Source organism: Syngnathus floridae, chromosome 2, assembly GCF_059516105.1.
Source record: "Syngnathus floridae isolate MCC-2025c chromosome 2, RoL_Sflo_1.0, whole genome shotgun sequence".
In the NCBI taxonomy this organism is placed as follows: Eukaryota; Metazoa; Chordata; class Actinopteri; order Syngnathiformes; family Syngnathidae; genus Syngnathus; species Syngnathus floridae.
In genome coordinates this window covers 24,054,745-24,076,506 of record NC_142414.1, presented here as the reverse complement: position 1 = coordinate 24,076,506, position 21,762 = coordinate 24,054,745, and the positions used below count along the sequence as shown (strand labels likewise).

The window sequence follows — 21,762 nt, the reverse complement described above, 5'->3', positions numbered from 1 at the left end:
AATGGGCAGCATACTTCATGCTTAGAAAACACCGGGAGAGGGGCTGACTGCGGGTATCATCACAGTGCACGCACCTGGTTGGGACACAGACACTGAAGGGAGTAGTAGGAAAATTGGTCACGGACGTTGACCAGGTTGTTGTTGGGGTTGATGTGGTCCAAACAGTGGGACTCGGCCTTGCCAGATGTCTTGCACACGTACTTGCAATTCCCAAACAAGCAGTGGAAGTGGAACTTGTTTGAGTACTTGCAGTCCGTTGCCAAACAAGGGTCACTGGATGAAAGAAAAAAACAAAACAAATTATTGACAGTCAGCCTTTTTAGAGCATTTGGACAGTTTCAAGACCCATTGATGTATGAATTTTAAACCCCCAACCCCTGTTGATAAAACGTAACATATATAAGTATACTTCTCAATGGCAATGGATGAGTTGTAAACAGGTTCAAAAAGCCATGGAAAGAGAATCGAATGTTATGCACTTTATGCAATTTTCAAAGCAAAACAGCATTCTCAGCGCAGCTTATCAGCCATGTTTGTTGACTGTGTTGCTGCAGGCTATGGCATTTTTGAGCACACCCTTACAGTTTGTGTGCGTATGTGTGTGTGTGTGTTGTGTGTGTGCATGCAATTTGACAGTCACGCAGGGAGTGCATTCAGTCTAGCTATGCGCAAAGTTCAGCATTGAAGATTCCCTACTAATTTTCAACGTGTCAACGAATGTGTCGTACTTTTCCTGGAACTGCAGAAAACCAGGTTTGACTTGTGGCTTTGCATTCTCCAGCGAGGTGGTGGCCAGAGGGGAGTTGGCAGGCAGGTTGGGCATGGAGGCCGGCATCTGGGGGATGCTGCCGGTAAGCTGCTTCCAGGCCAGCAGGGAGGGGGGAGGCGAGCTATAGCCACCAGAGGGGAGATGCGTCACATCCATGGAGGGGTTGTTGGCCATGGAGACGGGGGCTGCGGGCCGCAGAGGACCACCCTCTCCGGATACTTTGCCCTCGCTGAACGGAGGCTCCGACTTCACTTTCAAAGTGGCTCGAAGGTGGAAACTAAAAGCACAGGAGCTGATTTTTTAGTACAATCGAGTGAATTTTCTAAACCTTAACCACTGCTGCACATACTTTGCATGTTTTATGGCTCCATCCACAGTACTGAAGAGAGCACCGCAGTCCTCTACCAGGCAGTGAAAGTGCACTTTCTGGAGGAAGTCACACTGAGCCTCACAGAAGTCATCTGTGTCAAACCTTTACGCAGACAGAGAGGAAATCAATTACAACAAATAAGAAAACTGACGTCACCTCCCGTCAAATTCCCGTCAGAAAAGGTTGAAGTAACAAGAAAACAAGAAATGTTTTAGGGGCTTTCCAGTAATACAGATGAGCACGACAGTATTGCTATTACACTGACTGCAAGCAGCACCTTCAGACACAAAACACTGTACTCAGTCTTAATGAATAGAAAGCACACTGAATGTTGCAGAGAAATATTGTAGTTCAGAATTATAATACACATCAAAATATAATATGTATTACTAGTGACTATTAACCCCCCAAATTAAAATACATTTAAAAAAAATAGTGCTTTGATAATAACCAATCCAACAACTGAATGGGCAGGGACTAAAAAGCCAGTTAATGTACCTACGACCAGGAGTTGTCTTTGTTTTCTTACCTGCGGAGGTAAGTCCTCCAGATCTCGCTGGGCTTGTCTACCTGGGCCCTCCTCAGAACTTGGCTCAAGTACTGGGGCGCCTCCGAGTTATCGGCGCTCTGGCCGCCCTCCAGCTCCGTCTTGAGGTGCATGGCGTTGAAGAGTGCAGGGTTCACCTGTGACATCTACAATAAGACGCAGTGTAAAACTAACAGGCACGTGGCGGGCTCTTCAATACATTCACCGCGGTGGGAGTGTTTACACGCTCGCTCGCGTACAAACGATTTGGCGAGGGGAGAAAAGCGCAAAGGGATTTACAAACATTCAGCTTTTTGCTTGAGAGCAGGCCAGGAACGCTTGCCAAGCATCCTCTGGGACGCTGACTGTTAACCCTTTAATGTGATGTGGGGGCTTGAATAAAACCCCCAAAAGTCAACCTGACAAGCCTTTTAAGCTCCCTGGCTTCAATAGAAAGTGAGGACAAGTCCATATCAGTGAAGACATAGGGAAAATTGTATGGGAAAGGAGGTCACGAACACTTGCCCATGTGTAAAAAGAAATGGGGGGGCTGACCCGCCATTAATGTGATGGAAGACGATGTCCATTTTAATCTTCACAACACACATACACACATTTCAATTTCCATGGCCTAACATTTGGACTTGCTAAAAAATGAGAGTACACCTCTCTCTTCTTTTCTACAGCAGTGTTTTAATCATATCATTTATACACTGTGAATAAATGCAGAGCCAGACAGGGCAAGGGGAAGAAACATAAAGGGGAAGGAAAAAATTGAGTCTTGAGTTCAAAACAGCTCATCAGAAAACAAACATATATCTAGTGTAGCAGCCAGCTACTACTTCATTATATTAATTTGTGTGAGGTGCGATGGAAATTACACCGTGTGAAAAATGGCTGGAAAATTTAAATGATACAAACTCATCTTATTAGCGGTGAAACATTAAAAAACAAACAGGCCCCGCCGTGTGCCGCTAATTTGTCTTGGGATGAAAGGGCTTTGATGGATGGATCTTACCTTATTCATAAGCGAGGATAAAAGAGATGCATTCCCTGGTACATCATGTCCATTTGATTCATTACTGGAACAAGGAAAATGAACAATGTTTAGTAAAGATTTGCATGAGAACAGTAAATATTACTATTTATCAAGCAAGGTGTGTCAGTGTAATGAAGATGAAAACACTTGTTCCTAAAAAAAAAAAATGAAAGTAAAAGATAGACTGTGAGTTGAAGTTGAAGGTTTGCAGAAACATTCTTCTAAGACAAAAATTGAGACAGGAGAGGATTTGAATAAATGGAGTGTTTCTGATAAACAATCATGTCAGCAACTCTGGCTCCCATTCAATCAGTCAGAGTTGTTATTTGTGTGGTTCGCAATTATTTGCAAAAAGACTTCAGACTCAGTGTACCTGTTGTCTTTCTTGCTCAGGTCCAAACTGTGTTCCTGTGTGGAGTCCTGCGAGGCCCCCGAGGTGACTTCCACTGGTTCCTGTTTCACTTGAGCCAGATTGAACTGGCTGACTGACATTGGCTGCCCGCTCCCTGGCGATCAAGGAGAAGCAACAACGTGATTGTTGGTAAGCACTATTATCCTATGACGAGATCCAATCTGACTTCTGTCTTGGCTCGAAAAGAGAACTCAGAGTGATAATTATTGTGAAATTATGTCAGGCCGTCTAGACTTTTGAATGTTGATTGCGAGGCAGGCGATATGAGGGAAAAATACTTCTTTTTCTGCAGCACATGTCACAACTCATTTGCTGGGCTGCCTCTTAACTGGTCATTAAGTGAGATGCTAATGCTGAGGGAAAGTGGCAGTCTCAGATTGGACCCCCCTCCTCCACCCTACCCAGTTCCTTGTTGGCCTGGCGACGTCCTGCAGCCAATACTGCCCACAAGGAACAGGGGTGTTATGACAGTCAGATTGGAGATGACAGCCAATCAGAACGGTTCAAATAAAGTGACCTCTTTCTCGCATTCTGATCCAAATACGTTATTTGGAAGACTTCGCAAGGGAGGAAGATGCAGAAGAAATTTTCACTGGCATTCAGTTGAGTGAAGACCTCTGCCAATGATTTATTCATCTAGAATAGAAAAAAATTTAAAACTCCGGATTTTTTTTTTGTGGGGGGGGCCACACTAAAATGTTCGATCGGTTGTTTGTTCTCCCACACTACCCTTTCAAATTTTCATGGAAAACACCATTTCCTCAAACAGTGGCCTCCACGGTTGTTCACTCGTAAGTGTTTCTCTCTTTAAATAGACGCTTCCCTTTTCTCCCCTCAGGAAACGCACTTGTTCACACACTTGCATTGAATGGTTAATGGCTGAGCCCGTTTCATCTCTTGTGCTAGCCAAAACAGCAGCCCAAAACCGAAAAAATAAACATTCTCGAGTAAAAAATATTGGAAAGGACTTCGCATTTTTTTGTAGTGTAAAAGATAAACAACATGTCATTTTGTTTAGTATGATTATGACAATACTACGTGCAACTTAATAAATGGAGGCTTTCAACCAGTATGTGAGGAAATGTAAACGTCATGAAAATATAACCTCGCCTCTGAAGGTAATAAACAAAGCCCAAAAGGACAACGTAAAGCAGAAATGTTGACAAGAAGATGAACCTTCTCCTCCAAGCCCCAGGGGATTGAAATATTAATTTGTCCTGGGGCAACGCAGGGAGACGGAGGCTTTTGGTAGACAATAAGTGGTGTTTTATCTGCAAAAATGGGAGCACGGAAGGTATGCCTCCCCCCGGTGTCACCTCTTGGGCACGAAAACATTAGAACACCAGCAGGCTTTTGGAATCTGGTAAGGAATTGGGGTTTGTATTGAGAGATTATGACAGGCAAGGTCATGGGCAGCCAAGTGTATGCCCTTGGCCTCATCCTGGTGAGGCTGCTCTCCTGTTCTTATACTGCTGGGGAGAAAACAAGAACAAGTGAGGTGGGAGGGTGGACATGACCATGATCCACCCGCCCCCTCCCTCCACTCGGTGCTACAAGATGACCCAGAGACATATCAGGCAGAATAGAAGTAGAAAGGCCAGTCTTGGGCCTTGTCAGCTAAAAGCTCGGAGATGGGCAAGTGTCAATGTCAGTTGGGCTTGACAATGGCTGTGGTTTGAGGGGATTGTGGGCGAGGGGTGGGCGCTGCTCAAGCTCATAATTTTACGTCTACTTTGAGGTCATGAAGGCTTGCAAAGTCCAGCCTTCCCTACCCCCAACTTGATCACAGTGCACACAAAATTAACTAGCCAGCCTTGTCACCGACAATTAAATCAGCCCAAATGAGAGACGACTTTAGAGAGAAGCCAGTCACTGTGTGATCAACACATGATCATCAGGCAGATTAAAGAATTCTTTTAAAATCTCTGAGGATAAATTGACTATTTGGGGTAGATGAAAGTGCAAGCATCTCTTGTTCTGTTTCAAATCATGAGGTTTTTTTTCTTCTTTTCCAAAGAGGGAGTACAAATGAGTTTGACTCAAAGCAGCTTCTTTCTGGAAATTATCCAGGAATAATGTACCACCATGTAATTGCGCTGGATAAGACACAGAGCTTGCGAAAGATCATTTGTACAGTGTGTCTAATTAGTAAACCTTTCAGATGCTCAAATATCTGGGCAAAACACGCAGGGGTAAATTAGAGAGGAATATTAATTAAAAACAGCAACCATCAAAGAAAAAAAAGGTTTACTGTCACACTGTGAAGGCAATGGTAAAGAGACTCAATGAAAATTGCCACAAGAATGCTGACTTTTTTGAAAGAGAAGCAAAAACCACTTCCTCCAACATTTTAGCCTCCCCCCGAAAAAAATCACACATTGATGAGACAAAAACAAAAAGCAAAACCACATCTCTACCGTCCCCCCCCCATCCTGCAACTACACACATCCTCACAATAGATATTCGACATGTTCGATGCTAAACAGCAGAGAAATGTGAGCTGATGCCTCTCTCTGGGCCATAAAGAGGGGTGGGGAAAGGACCATCTGTGGACACCCCGCCCTCAGCGGGGACCCCTTCCGAGCAATTGTGACTACCTGCTAGAAGCACAGAGGTGGAACTCAGCCTGACAGGCTGGGCCCGGCTCAGCCCCCCGGAGCAGGCGCCCCAATGATCTCCCACTAGGAATTGTATTCCTTCCCAGTCGCAACATCCGGACGCACTCTCCCTTGCAGCCCCCAATCTCTCGATCATGCACCCCACCTGCTCTGGCTCAGCAAAAGAGGCCCCACTGCGACAACATTTAAGAAAGCGCTGCTGTGCAGTTCTTTATCAATTAAACGCTCTAACTTGCTTTTTATTTTCATTTGGCTTGGTTGAGCACAATATGATGAACACAAACACGACAATTACCTCTCAAAGTGTATGTGGATTTGTTTATGCTAAATAGATGTTGACATGTTTTTGTGAGAATTTCAAAAAGCATGTCTTTGCTGAGGCGTGCAAGTGTGTCTGTGATCTTGTGTTAATGGAAGGAGGAAAATCTCAGCTGTCATTTCTGCTTGGCTGATTTCTGTTGTTTTTCCCAGAATTCAGTTTGCAATGCGCTCACAAGAAAAATAACATTATTTTTTTGTTCTTTTTTTTCCCCCCACTGCTTAATTTGATTCCACCTCCATTTACTTGGAACGGGCGCAGACAGACACAGATAAGCGAGCTGATGATGAAGAACCACCTCAACCACCACCACACAGGCGCCAGAGCTCGCCCCCCCCTTCGCTGAACATCATAAAAGACTTTCACAGGGTCTATTCGGGTCTGTCAACGCATTTAGTATCTCCAAATGCATTATGAGTATCCCATTAACCATCATCAACAACAAACCCAGAGTAGATGAACATGCTTCTGGTACTTGGTAGAAATAAAGTGACTCCAGTGTTGTACTCTTGTTGGTTGGTTGTTTCAATCTAACAATTATCCAGCTACATTTGATGCAAACGGACTCCGGCCCCTATTTGAGCTTCCAAGTCAATTTTGGGGTAAATAATCTTAAGATTTGTGACTGCACAGCTGATCGTCGTTGATGTGACTAACCTGCATCCGATCCATTGGAAGTCTTCAGCGCAGCAGCGGCCAGCCTGGCCATCATGGGTGATATCAGACCTTTGCTAGTGGAGATCTTCTCCATGATGGAGGAGCTGGAGAAGGAGGTCGGGGTGGATGCCATGGCTCCCTCCGCCCCCGCTGTAGAGCAGCCTTGGGCCAGCGAGTCGGTGGGCATAGAGTGGGCCCCTGATGTGACAGCTGACAACAGGCCAGCGGCATGTGGAGGAGGCTGGAGAGGCAACCTGGGTATGAGCGAGTAGAAGGGGCTGGAAGCAGCCATAGTGCTGCTGGACAGAGAGAGGGCCACCGGCATGTTGCTGGGCAGGGCCTGGGACAGCAGGCTGGACATACGCTGGCCGACGCTGGGCAGCGAGGGCGTAGGCTTGAGGGCGAGGCCCATCGATGAGGAGGAGGAAACGGCAGTAGTGGGTGTGGCCATGAGGTGCGATACAGTGGTGGACTGCTGGGTGGTGGGCGAGGCACTCAGACTTGAGTTCTTGCTGCTGATTGCCGAGAAGTCCATCAGGTCGTCATTGCTCGATTCTTCCGGCTCGTCTTTCGGGGCCAGGAAGGTGGAAGAGAGGCCCATGACGCCGGAGGAGCGGATGTGTCGGCGCTCGTGTTTGCGCTTGTGGGAGGTCATCTGGCTGGTGGAGGTGAAGGTGAACCCGCAGCCCGAGCGGATGCAGTGAAAGTGGTTGGTAGCTTTGCTGTACACGCAGCCCTCATACTTGCACTCCTCATACTTGTAGAACTTCTTGAAGCCATCTTTGGCATAGGCGTCATCCTTGATGTGGTAGCTCTTGTGCTTTTCGATATCACACTTGTTCTTGAAGGTGAACGTGCAGCCGGGGCGCCTGAGAAAAGATGGAGCATAAAGCGAGGGTTAGACGTTCTGTTATAAACTCTTGATGCCGGGGTACCCGTGTACAGGACATCTGGAGGTCCATATAATGAGGTCCATATACTTCAAACAGTTTTGGAGGAATGGTTAAAGAGGCAAGTCGGGGACTGCTGACTGACACTCTGCCACCGCTTGGCAGTGGGGGATGTTCCATGATACTTTGTTGTGAGCAAACTACTAAGTGGGCCTCAGCAGGTCTGTTGGTTTGTCGTTTGCCAAGTACTGGCTCTCCTTGCATCTTCTGTAATGCTGCGTGCAGGTAAATATTACAGAAACTAGTGTATGCTGCTTAAAGACCCTACAAATTCTGTGATTAGTTTTGAAACATTAGACACAGTTGACAATAATTTCTGGAAATGTGGAAAGAATGTGAACTGCATCGTACTCAATTGTGGAGAAATAGTAAGAAACTATTTCACTATTTCAATTTACTCGTTCTTCTCAGTTGTGGCTAAAATGCGGCCCAGTCACACACTTGGGCCCCAGAATGAGTTGAACAATCTGGTGGGATATATTGGAGCCATTTTGGGAGCTCAGTAGGGATGTGGTGACATAAGAAAGATACTTGATGAGGTGGAATTCATTTTTTTTCAGTCTGTAGTAGTGAGATTTGTTTGACATTTGACATGGTTTCAGACTATGGTTAGATTTTTCATGATTTTTGAAGTCTCATTTTATAAACTTGCCGTTTCTTTTTTCAAATGGAATCATCAAAGTGAAGAGTTGCTGCTGTTTGACTCCAGTTCAGTAGATGGTGACAATGTACATTATGAAGCAGAAGAAGATGACTTTCATATCTTTTCAAGTGGCAGCAAAAAAATAAAATAAATAAATAAAAACCCTTTACAAAGATGTGTTAACATGGGTATGGTAGTTTACAAGTGTTTTTTTAAAAAAACGTTAGCACAAACATTTTTTGCAAGGTTATGTAATGTTAAAGAAGAGGAAAACCTAAAAAGATAAGTCGATTTGATTTGCCAAACATCACCTGCAATGGAAGTGCGTTGTTTTCTGGCCATAAAACTGGCACCCGACTGTGCCGCAGTCCTCTGTTGCACGGAACCTCTGGAAGCCATCATTGATCAACTGGGCATTCTTTTTGTGGAAATTTTCGTGCGTCATGACATCCGAGGTGCTGGTGTACACCTTGCTGCAGCCCACCTGCCATACGGAGACAAAGAGCGGACCGCAGGATTTCCGTTTGTGAGAGGAGTCAAAGAAGGATGCACTTTGTGTGGTTAAGAAAACGGCCGAGAAATGGTTCTCATGTTCAACACTTAATTTGTGGTCTGCTATTGAAAGCGATGCTGCTTTCAGAAGCAAGAGGTACCTGAAACTACAGTACTTTCCTCTCATATTTGGAGGCTGAGGTCACCACAAATTTACTGTAACACTCTTTAAAGGGGGAGAAAGTGGAACATGATGATCTCGAGTTGAACCCTTGAGACTAACGGTGCTGGCTGGTCACTGGTGCAAACATACAGCACATCATCCTTGGCGTTTGTCACCCACACAAAATAGCAAACTTCTCCATATCGAGTACCAGCCTGTATTTTCCTCCCTAAATCTGCCAAGTGCGACCTTACATCTGCAGCTTGTCAGCATTGTTAAACAAGACCTGAAATGTCTTAATAACAATGACAATGTTTAAAAAAAAAAAAAAAAAAAACTATGTCAAGCACATCCTTCACTGGCAAGGCAGGCTAAAAGCAAAACGAAATGTTGAAATTAAGCAGATGTAGTCAAAAAAGTTAAACAAATCCAGGCGAGTGAATAATCTCTAACCATCCGGGTTGGTACTAAAACATGAAGAATGTGTGCATTTACATAAACACCTAACTGAATTTCATCCATGCCAATTAAGGAGCGAGGGAACATAGAAGTGGGACCATCCGCCTTGTGTGTATTTGCACATCAGTTTTAATCTTCAATCTTGAATCCTGCTGTTCACTTGAATACACATTCTCGAAGACATTTCATTGTGGATGGAAAAGAATGTGTGGGTGTCCGTTTGCTGCTTAAGTGAGTGACTCATCGCCTTTATCAAGATGACACTTTTTAGCTTTGGTGCCCTATTTTAACTTTCTTTGACGTCTGACTGGTTTCTATTGCAGCATGCACTCTCAACAACTCAATAGGAAATTGTTCAAAGTGACATATTTGGCTACAAACCGGAATGTCCCAGTGTTACATGCTGCACTACAAAAACCACAGTGTTGCAGTGGAGCATCTATATTTACTGTAGATGTACAGTATACACTCAATTGCTCATTTTTAGCAACACTGAGACCTTAAATTAAATATTTTGCAGAAAATTCTACTCATTTCCAATGATTTCCTCAACTGAAGAAGACAAAGATGACTGACTCCTGACATGTTTATACAGTTTCAATTTGAAACTATAGCTACGATCTAAAGCAGTTTTATTTGACTGCATGCAGTATTACTGAGGAAAGTCACTTTTACAAAATAATTTAAAAATATACTTTTTTTCATGATCATTTTCATTTGACAAAGTTTCATGTCTAGTTCAATACAGGCATATCTCATGTACTGTACTGTGTAGTTTATTCAAATGGTCATGCAAAGCTACCAGGATCATTCATATTGCTGCAAAGATTCCTCGGGGATATGAATAATTTTTAAAAAGTAAAAAAGCAAACAAGGTTGTCTTGCCGTCTTAGTTTTCCTCTTGAATCATTTCCAGTTAAAAGCTACTCAGTCAACAAATAAAAGTTGACTCTTGGACTAGGTTTGGATAATATTGGTTTAACTGTAGATAGCAGGCCAAACAAGATTTTTACAAGCATGTGCAAGCGTGCGTATCCTGTTTGCAGGCGTTTTCTTGTTGTTAAGATGTACCTGCATGCAGTGGTAATGGGTACTTTTGCCATTGAGGTGGCAGCCGTGGTAGTAGACGCTGCAGTCATCCAGAGGGCTGAAGCGCATGAAACCGTGCTGCAGGGAGTTATCCCTCTTCTTGTGCATGTTGTAGTGCCTGATCACATCCTGTTTACTGGTAAACCTCTGCAAATGGGACGAGAGGAGCAATGGAGGGAGAATGTCAAGCAACAGGTTAAGTGTTTATTTAAACCAGGCACAGAATCCGTAACATGTCACTTTATCTCAGTGGAAACAGCAGCTGCAGCGACCAGTTGGCATTTGAGGAACGGGGGCTTATAATGGTGAGTGGAGGGTGCAAGACGCCTCCAAAAAATAAAAAAATAAAAATTATATATATATATATATATATATATATATATATATATATATATATATATATATATATATATATATATATATATATATATATATATATATATATATATATATATATATATAAATATATACTTTTTTTATATATATATAAAATAAAATATATATATATATATTTTATTTTTTATTTTTTCCTCCCGCTACGTGTCTTCTTCAAATACAGGCAGCACTGGGACAGAATGGGCTTCCTTGTGTGAAGTTCCCACAAATATCACTTGTTCTGTTTCTTTACAGATACTCAAAATGTCCACTCTTACACTTACTCTTACGTTTTTGGGGACATCATATACAATTTTGACTGTAATTTGTTTTTTTCATGGCTTTCAGGCCTCATCAGTCTGTGCTGATAAAGGGTCTTATTCAAGCCATAACTGCTTTTTGTGCTAGTTACAACCGATTACTCCGGAGCAAGAGCTTTTTTTTTTTTATGAACCACTCAATAAAAATTATTCAATTAGGGTTTCTGGGTTTAGAAAAAAAAAATTATGTTAGCTGCACAGCGTAAAAAAAGAAAGCGAAATGAACAAGCCAAGAGAACAAAAACATTTTTCCTTTCAATTTGCAGAGATAAGGTTTCACATCCAATTGCTAAAAATGGAATTTAAATTCATGAACACTTGCTTTCGCTGTCATTTATGATGAGTGCATGCGCTAAGAGACCTCGCATCTAAAATGACTAAATAAATGATCCCTCCCACACGCAGCAGTTAGAAAGCAGAAAAGTGACTCCTCGGAGACCCGCAGCAACCGAATCTGCTGTAATTAGCCTTAAGCTGATGTAACAGAAACTGTAACGGGAGACGTGCAAATCAATGAGACACTTCTGTGTTCAATCCATATTCATCTCCAGTTGAGGGGAGAAAACATCAGAAAGAAGTGTTTTGAAAAGCAACTAATTGCTCTACAAAGTAGGCTAATTGCTGTGTGTTGTGTTCCACTCGCGCACAAAATATAAAAAAGCGCCTCTTCATCGCTCTTGGCCCGTTTCCCACCGCCTATTTTTTCCTTTGACTCACAAAGCAAAGACTTCATTAGGATTCTTAATATACAGCTCTTTCAGAATTTTCCTGGGGAAAAAAAGCCCCCCCCACACGGCGGAGCGTCAGTCTGATGTGGACCGTAAGACGAGTGGAAAAGCAGCCTCCCTATATTCGATCCATCAAGGCGTCCAAAATAGGCCTTGGAGAGAGCTGACTGGGAAAAAGATCTCATTTTCAGGCGAGTGGTGATGAAGGTTGGGAGCCACTTGCTACAATTTATTTTAGGATTCCCACTCGTGTGGCAAGATGCACACACCGTCCCTCATGTACAAGCCCATGAAAGGAGAATGTTAAGACTCAGCCAATAGGCCAGAGGCTGGCAGTGGGATAATATTCCAGGAGTGTGTGTCATGTAACATTTCATGAGTTATCACTTCGAAAGGGACTGCTCATCATGTGCTTTTTTTCCTTTTCAGGGAATTGACACCCACAGTGCCTTGCGGAGAATATTTGCACAGAAGCAGTGGAGCAACGCAGGCCCAAGCATGCAAATTGCCGTGAAAACCCGAACTAACGCTTTAAACGATGACATGAAATGATTTTCCTTTGCATTCCTCCCACAGTGCGTATCATCAGACTGCGAAGCCGGAACCTGAAAACTTGGCTCTTTTACGCTTTCCACCTCTTAATCAATATTTAGTGAGCGCTTATCTGTCGCAAACAGTGGCCGAAAAAAAAAAGCTGTGGTGGATTTAGTCAGAAAACGGTACAGAGAGGTGATACACGGACATTTAAGACAAATCCATATGCTCCAGCAAAGGCTATATAGTTAACTTGACATTATTTTGTCTCCTTTCTAACCCTCGGTAAAAGGCCAAAAAAAAAACGGGATTAGAGACAACAAGTGGTACATTTTTAAATGATGGAAATTGCTAAATAAATAACATAAACATAAACACATTTCAAGCTCGCACCAGTAATAGCCAGAAGACACTTGCAAACGAAACAATGCTTTGTTTGGAAAACCACAGGCTAACAAACTTATTATTAGTTAAAATTTGGCAGGATGTTATGAATAATCAAAAGATGACACATCGCATTGTTTGTCTAGGCACGGCTCCTTTTTCTTTGCATGACAAAACAACATTTTATTGGAACTCCAATTTGTTCCCGAATGAGGCTCAGTTCTTGAAACTATTAAAAGGTTGCAACATTATTTCTACCAGAGGGGAGAGCACCATGATGGCATTCATGTTGAGCGGACATAAAACATGTCATTGAGTTCTGTTCAAAAAGTGATAGATTACTCACGCTCACCTGGTAGTTACACTCGGGGTCCATGCAGTGGTAGTGCTCCCTGTACTGGTAGGCACAGTGCACATGGCCACAGTGTTGACTTCCGGAAAACCTGAAAAAATGAAAACGACACACAAGAGACAAATACAAAAAGTCAGTCATTCTGTTTTTTTCAAATCTGGCAACAATAATCCATAAATTCAGAAGGAATTTTGAATAAATGTTATTCACTATCATGCGATCCAGTAAAGTGGAACAATGATACATTTAAACACTGAAGCACAAGGCAAATAAGGATTAATGAGAATAATAAAAAGAGCAAAAATAATTATAATGGGAAAGGAGCACAGAGTTGAAAATGATTGTCTCCTACTGAGATTATTGTGCATTCCAGTGGATTCAATGGTATCACATTTTCAAAGTTCTAATGTGGTTTGTTTCAAAACAAAAGGATCACTGTGACAATGCACATCCATGCCGTGGGGCTTGCCGGCAGATTAATTTTGGTCTCAGTTTGCGTAACAAAAAAAAAAAAAAAAGACTTGTTTAATTATGTAAAAAAATGCAGTCTTGTGCAAAATTCAACTAAACCTTTGCAGGAGTGCATTGCAGTGGTTCTAATGTAGACGGAGCTTGCGCTGAAGCATTGTGATGTAGTGAGGAACGGTTGGACCAACGGACCATAAAATGAGTAATGCTTGTTTCCTGATTCCAACAAGACGAGTTTCGTGTCACTTTAAAGAGAATGTCACACGCACGCATTGTAAAAGCTAAACAGTGTCCTTTTAGTGAAAGCAAGGCTCAGACCTCTGCACTATGCACTTTGACCCCTTGTTTTTTTTCTTGTACGATTTCTCCGCTGTACATAGTCGTGGGCGAAAGAGAGGCCTTCTATTTCGGACAGATGTGTGACAATAAAGGCTATCAAAGAGCCTGTCAACAGTGAAAGCAGGCGCAATAAAACAGGTGAGCGAGTTTTCAAAGGCATGGCGCGCATCTCACCTTCAAAGTAGCGCCGCATGCTCACAGCCCACTCCATCCACCGCTGCGACAATTTACCAGTCTGTCACACCAATTTCAGCCAAATTATCTCCATTTATTGCCAACGCAGCCGTAAGACACACTTATTACCCACACCCAAGCCCCCTGATGCTTTATGTCTCGACGCTGTGAAAATCCTTGTCAAATCGATGTCGTTATTGTATTATTTGGGTGGAAAGGGTCTTATATTTTCAGAAGTAAACACATGCCGTTTTTTATTTTCTTTTTCTTTTTTTACCCTTCACCATCTTGTCTCGTGTGATGCTCGATAGGAAAAGGCTGCTGCCGCCTGCTACAGTACAGCAACTTTATGGCGCTGATTATAAGCCAGACGATGATGACTGTTAAAATCCTCCAATTACCAGTGAAAACACACAAATAAACATTGCACCGCTGCTGCCAAGAACTCCATCTGCTAGCGCAAGAGGAGAGGAGGGAGTATGTGTGTGCGTGTTTGGGGGGGAGTGAGGGGACTAAGTAATATTTTTTTCCCCATCTCGCTTTCTGTTTTTTCCTTGTTCAGATTATCCCAGAGCTGCATTTACAGATCACTTTGCAGAGTTCATTAAGCTAATTGAACGCCATATCCACTACATTTTTCTTTTTTTTTAAGTTGGATGCATGTGTGTGAAAGTGGCTTTGCGTCTGTAGATGTACATAGTAGAGGGGGTTTAAAAAGCAATAAAGCCAACACATGTCTCAAACATTTGTGCTTTCTATACACTGGTGTTCCTCGTGCATACAAACACAGAGAGCCCCCCGAGACTGCGGCCCACCCCTCCGCTCATTGCCCAGCTGTATCACTTTGCCTCTGGACAATTCCCACTTGCCGCGTCAGGGGCCCTAATGGGCCGCCGCTATTCAGCTGCAGATTAAATATTAATAACGCCACGATGCAGAGATTGCAGCGCATCTCCAGTTACAATAGAGACACAGATCAAAGTGGCCACGCAATTCGTGGGTGCATGAAAGCGAGAGGGAAAACTGCGACGAAGCGTTACCAGGGAAGCCTCAAATGTTTTGCGGTGAGGAGTTAGATACGTTTTTTGTTGTTACAAGTGTTGGACGCAAACACGTGGACAAAGCTGTTTTTTGTGTGCTCCAAGGAGGAGCCTAGAGCCCCTGTTACTACCTCCCACTCAGTGCTACATTTGCCCTTTTTATGAGCTCTCCTTTCCCATTTTTCCATCCCTCCTTTCTCTTTCGCTCCAACCCAACCCAACACGGAAATTGAAACTGTATCTGAGCTTATCTGCAGCCTCCCCGTGCATCAACTGCCGAGATGTTTAGACAAATTTTATGCATTATGCAGTGCAAATATCAAAACAGTTCTTGGCAGTGCCAGCAGAAGCCTCATTAAAAATTCCTTAATTAAATCTTCGTGCAAAATGTAATCAGTCCAAGGAAGAGGTTTTTGTGCGTGTGTGTGTTTGCACGTGTGTGTCAGTGCCAAGGCTTTGATTTGTGCCCTTCATGTTATGGCTTGGAGAAGGAATCATTAACGCCAAAGCCACTTCGGCTTTTCAAATGCTGCTTTTCTTTCTTTTTTAGACGGAATAAACAAACACGTGATAATCACCTTTGAGCATCAGTTCAAAATGAATCCAGAAAAGGGGGTGGCGGTGGGGGGTTCAGGCATTGTTCTGTGGCCATCAAAAGGCACCTCCCCTTCGCTGATTTGTTTGTTTTGTCCTTTGTAATTGACTGACATTTTAGCCATTTAACAATCAAAGGCAGATTTAAAGAAAAGCCCTATGCTTATACATCTTGAACTCACATTCATGTTATCTTGCTATCTTGCTTTATTACCAGTAGAATATTTGCTTTCTGTTACAAAGGTGGCACAACGCAACCATAATCTCTCTCCAAACAAAACTTGCTGGCAACAATGCCCCAACTTATTTTTATTCATCTCTTTGATAAAAATTGTGCATGTTTACAAAGGCGTGTTGAAAGGCAAATAACCTCATCGCCATTCTAATCGCCATTCTAATCGCCATTCTCTTCCCCGTCTACCAGCATTCTTGTATTCTACTTCCAAGACAATGACTGTGACGCACGTGCTGATCACATTGAGGCAAACGCTCCACTTCTTTCTTGTGTTAGCTTGATCATTAAAGTGGGAGACAAGTCGGAAATGTTCTTGACAATGGCAGCCATTTTGCCACTTGCTGTCGACGGAAAATGACATCAGTGCTTAAAGGCTCGGGTAACGACTTTTCATCACGGCTCACCTTTTGTCGGTTTGTCATGCAAAGTTCACAAGATTAGCCCTTAGGCCCTTATACTATTTAATTCATGTTCCACAAACACAATATTAATCAGACTACCGTGTTTAGACTACTGACGCCAAATTGAACAACTAGTTTTCTCCGAGGCCATGTAAAATAAAAGGCGTGTTTTTAAGACATACTGTATGTACTCTCCGCGAATGTATTCAAACATTTACAGTCACAGGCACAATCAAGCCATTTCTTTTTCATTACCCTTCATCCCACTCGCCACATAAATTGAAGTCTTTCTTAATCAACTCACTGCACATGGAGCATCTTCACCGCAGAATCTAGTTACAGCACTGAATAAAACACCATCAGCGGAAATGGAAATGCTTTGTCTGTGTTTGAATGTATTGTTTTCATGGGTGCTTAGCATGACCCAGTGAGGGATTTGCATACCTGGCGATGTATTTCTGGTAGAGGTTGACGTCGTCGCTGGCAGGTTTATCAGGTGGCAGGCCATTCCTAACGCGGCAGAAAACACAAAAGGGACAGGATTAATGGCAGGTTTGGGCTGCCTGTTGTTAATAAACACAAAGTGACACAATATTTACTTGCGGAAAGTTTCGACTATCAATTCACATTTTCTCGTGGCAGAGCAGCATTTTCCCCTGCCATATGAATCAGAGATGGAAGGAGCACACATTGATGCATGGCCTTTCAGCCAATGGAAGGAGAAATGCAGGAGCAAAAAGGACATTAATCTTTTATGGGGGTGTTTTGGTGAGTGCTTATATGCAAAACTGGATAATGGGCTGGCGGAAGAAAATTCTAACCTCTTCAGGGGACTACACAGACACCCAGCTGATTCCATTTGGACTGGATTCAAACAGATAGCATTTTTTTCATCCAAGATAAAATTCCCTTAGTAAGTAAACTATCTGTAGGATGACAGTTACAATGCCACTTTCAGCAGCGGCATTTAGCTCCACGTGAAGCTCCACATGGGGAATGACCTGAGGTTAATCTGGCCCAGAGGGGAGGATGTCCTGCCAGACCATGTCTCGCACTAAACGGGTCAGTTAGCCAAGCTTGTAGCTCGTGTGAGCCATAATCCAACAACCGAGGGCAGACCCTGAGGGAGATGCGCCTGAGGGCTCTTGAACGCTGCCTTTGATAGGTCTCACCTAAGCAGAAACGAGATTAAAACTCATCAAACAGTGGTTTGGTACCGCTAGGGCACACATGCCTACCTCTCGTTGGATTGCTTTAAAGCACACTCCTCAGGCAGTGTTGCATGTGCCCCTGTGACTCGCCGCTAGGTTAGCCGTGGCTCCAAAGTAATTAAAGGGAGGGTTGTTACACCCGAGCCAAAATGAACCAAGTCAGTCACTTGCGATGACTGTGCTAAATCAGTCTCCGAGGGGCCTCTACAGCGAGTAAACACTTCATGTGCCTTCGCTACTCATCATGTCGCCGTCCTATTGGGCTCCATGCACTATTTCACACTACAGTGCGGTTGGCTTCTGCGGAGGTAATTACCTTTACGTAGCGCAAACTGACTCGTTGTAGCAGTCACATGTGTGTGTGAAATCACAGGAGCTCCAAGCTGCTTCTTTGAGAACTGTAACCCTGCACCAAGTGTGTTATTTCAAATAGTTGTATTAAATTGTTGAATAACTTTTAGGTGTATGTATTGTTCATCTCATTTTACCGGTCACCTATAAGTCAAATGTTGAAGACAAGATTGGCAGAGCATGTTCGTGGAAAGGGGAACATGTGAGCAGACTTACTTAACGGAGGACACGGTGCCAGTGGTGATGGAGTCAGTTTTGGAAAAGCTGGACTTCAGGTAGTCAGATGTGGTGAAGCTTATATGGCCCGTCTGGTCCACGGTGAGTCCCGGTGCAATGCCGGCCCCAGCTGTGCCAATAGTGGGTACGCCAGGAGCTCCAGGGTTTCCCGGTGCGGTTGCAAGGATGTTGGGCATGAGCGAGCCTTCGGGATTCCCTGGCATCAGCTTCTGGATTGTTCTGATGTCATATTTGGAAGGGCGGCCACCTTTACCGGTCTTAAAGGCGATGGCGCCGCCCATGTCGGGGCTACCGTCACCTGGTTTGAAAAGGTTCAGGAACTTGACGTTCTCCAGGTCATATTTGGAGGGTCGTTTAAAAGCATTACCATTGGGCTGAATACTCTCCCCCATTTTTAGTTTCTGGATGAAGAAGTCATACTTGGAGGCTCGGGAGGCCATGTTCTGCAAGTGAGAGGGATTAGATGACTGTGCGGCAGCCAATGGAGCTCCTCCTTGTTGCTTGTGATCCAAGCTCGTGGGGAAGATCTGAGCCTCGGCCGCTGGGTGGCCACCGGAGGTCTGGGTCATGGTTGAATTTTTGTCTTGGGACAGTTTTGAATTGAGGTCATCTGGTTTGGGTGGGGAAGCATGCATGGGCCAAGGTAGGTTCTCGCCAGCCTTTAGCTTTCGGATGTACTCTTCATACTTGGAGAAGCGAGCTCGCCGAGAGGCCTCTTCGCTGCTGAGGGATGAGGGGTCTGAGGTAGGGGCTTTGAGCTTGTCAAAGCTGAGCTTCTTGTTTAGCTCATCCCGCATATGATGGTCATCATAGCCGAACATTCCCAAAAACTCGTTCATTGTGTTGGCTGCGTAGTCTCGGAGGGCAGATGCTTCACCTGAAACAATGGGAAGATCATATTTTATATCATATACGTATATACTATCATATACAGGCAAAACCTTGACGACCTCTTCATTAGTCTCCCATCACTCCAGTATTTTACATCACTAAAACAAAGTTTTAAAATATCATAAAACAAAACTGAAAAGTACATACAGTATATATATATCAGGATAAAATACGCAAATATGATTGGATGAACTAAAATACTGGCAAAGTGTTCTGCACAACAGGCTTGGTGTACTTTGTTTTCATTTGACAAACAATCAACAGGCAGTCTGAGGTAGCGCTTTTCCTGTTTTGGTTTCACGTTAAGCTGCTGCAGAATTTGCAGGTTGACTTGATCGAGCAAATGCTGAACACAAACCTTGGATATTTTTGAAACGGCTTATTGTGTTTTGATTCTGGCTAAATCAATTCACGACAAACTGAATTCTTTTGTGTGAATATTGATTATGTATTAATTGTTAAATTACAGTAAATGTATAAAAATTATATCCACTGCATTTTCAGAAGAAAGAAATGACTTCCAACTTTTGAAACTGTCAACAAAGTAGTTTTGTAATTGTTCTTTAGGAACGAGCATGTTGGTATTTGACAATGTTGAATGCTATTTATTACTTTGAATCAATTATACAACCTTCAACTTCTTCACTTGTTTATTCATTGCTACACATATTTTGCTACCCCCCCCCCCCCCCCCAAAAAAACTCACTCACGTGTTTTGTGCTTTCTAAAAAGAACAGCATGTTCATGATCCACTATGAGAACTACTACATATGCTCTGGCAATTCCTCGAGGCAGCATTATCCACATTCCTACATAGAATGGTGCTCAACATTTTGTAAAATGTTTTTCTCCAAAGTTCTCATGACTGCCATTACCCATTTAAAAAAGTGCTTTATTACTTTTTCAGCCGCAGAGCACACTTAAGCTGGTCAGAGGTAATACCGCCTACCACTCATGTAATTAATACACAAATATTTCAGCTCCTGTCTCCAATTTCTCCGTTATTGCTAAATGAGTTGCTGTGCTCTGCTTTTCACATCTCCTGCGTAGCATGTAAAATAATCCCAAAATTTCCACCCACTGCTTTGGGGTCGCTCTTCTGCGTGGTGGATCAGTGTGAAAGAGTATGCGGTGGATCGAAAAGGGCATGAAACATTTAAGAGGAATGAATGAAAGAATGAATGAGCTGGCCACACATAATTCCACCAAATGTTTTCACATAAACTTAAACTAGAGTTGCCTCATGTTTCCTTTCACCTTTTTAAATATTTTTTTTTAGCAGGGGTACAACTGACAACATTTAAATGTGCTTCAATACACATAACTGGACTAAACTTTCACAACAGGTGTGACTGACTTGAGAATGTCAGAATGGACTTTCGTGCTGCTGTATATTTTCAGGTCATTTCAGGACGCAGTGGATCATATTTCTCTAAAGTTAGGGTAGACCTGCCTATACCGGTTATAAGACCAGATGGCGCGCCACTGCACTACTTGAGGTATAATAAAACGGTTTCAATCACCATGCATTTTAAATTGCCAATTCGAAAATTAAACATATATCATAATCACTTATGTAAACATCAACCCTGCTATAATTAATCCGTATTGACTTTGAGTCATGTCCTTTTTTTACACCAGTGCAAGTATTGTATAAAAAAAACATATGGAATTTGTGTTGGTGCCAATATGCTTTTTGAAAGCATTTTATTTACTTACGGTATCATCATTCTGTGAACGAAGAAAAAAATGAGCGAGTAGTGTATATTTAAAGAGGGAGCCATGTGCGCGTGCTATCTGTGTAAAGCAAATGATGTTGGCTTGCAAGGATTAGGGCTGCCACACACAGGCGATAACCTTTTTTTTAAACAGTGCAAATGACTTTTCCCACTCAAGCCCTATCAGACTGACGTTTAACGTTCTATCGATCCTTTCTAACATGAACATCATGGAAATCTTAATTCATTCATTTTCTTTTACCCACTGAAGGTTCTCTTTGGTGTCACTGGAAAATCGTCCCTATCTTTTCCACTTGAAAATGCTACAAGATGCAGACCTGCCTTGTCTCTATTGGAGACAATTAGGCCACATTTTCCCTCGCAGATATGATAACAGATGGGCATTATATCTCCTTTAGGCAAGCCAAATATGGACATTAGTGTGGCATAGCTGGTCTGCAAACGGGACGAGAGGCAGAGGTGTCGCTGATGATAAAGGTCCACGCTAGAGGCTATATATGGACTAATCTCGAGACGGAACATTTCCAGCCTTGTCACTTTGGAATCATACCGGCACTTGCTTAAAACAGATATGGATTTTTTTGTCTACATTACATTACGTTACATTTCATACTAACTTAAAGTAACAATATGAATAATTGCCTCATTATTCTTATTTTGATTTTGTTGGTTCATATGAGCATTTCTTATTTCCTGTTGACTGGCATATAAAGACGGGGGTGCTCATTCGACATTGAAATCATCTTGAAAATTATTCAAGAGTTTTGCACTGATAGGAAATCCCGCACGATGCTTCAGCGAGAGGAGTTAAATGTTTTGAAGGTCGCAGTTTCTCTCATTGATCTTGCAATGTTTGTTAATTACATTGTCACTGATGTTGTGA

General features: G+C 42.9%; 1 protein-coding gene across 3 annotated transcripts in view; it reads right to left on the bottom strand.

Moving 5' to 3' along the window:
* The window catches only part of casz1 (castor zinc finger 1), a 47,240-nt gene that overhangs the window by 9,145 nt on the left and 16,333 nt on the right, over positions 1–21,762 (bottom strand). For 2 of the 3 annotated variants that reach the window (XM_088367366.1, XM_088367378.1), the window contains exons 3-14: positions 18,229–19,126; positions 16,895–16,960; positions 13,200–13,290; positions 10,489–10,653; positions 8,615–8,787; positions 6,711–7,579; positions 3,078–3,210; positions 2,684–2,747; positions 1,669–1,832; positions 1,119–1,241; positions 729–1,046; positions 75–273 (exon numbers count right to left, since the gene is read on the bottom strand). In XM_088367366.1, coding sequence (XP_088223492.1) covers positions 75–273; positions 729–1,046; positions 1,119–1,241; positions 1,669–1,832; positions 2,684–2,747; positions 3,078–3,210; positions 6,711–7,579; positions 8,615–8,787; positions 10,489–10,653; positions 13,200–13,290; positions 16,895–16,960; positions 18,229–19,126 — 3,263 coding nt within the window. The remainder of the gene's footprint in view (positions 1–74; positions 274–728; positions 1,047–1,118; positions 1,242–1,668; positions 1,833–2,683; positions 2,748–3,077; positions 3,211–6,710; positions 7,580–8,614; positions 8,788–10,488; positions 10,654–13,199; positions 13,291–16,894; positions 16,961–18,228; positions 19,127–21,762) is intronic. The other variant, XM_088367369.1, reaches the window with a different exon arrangement.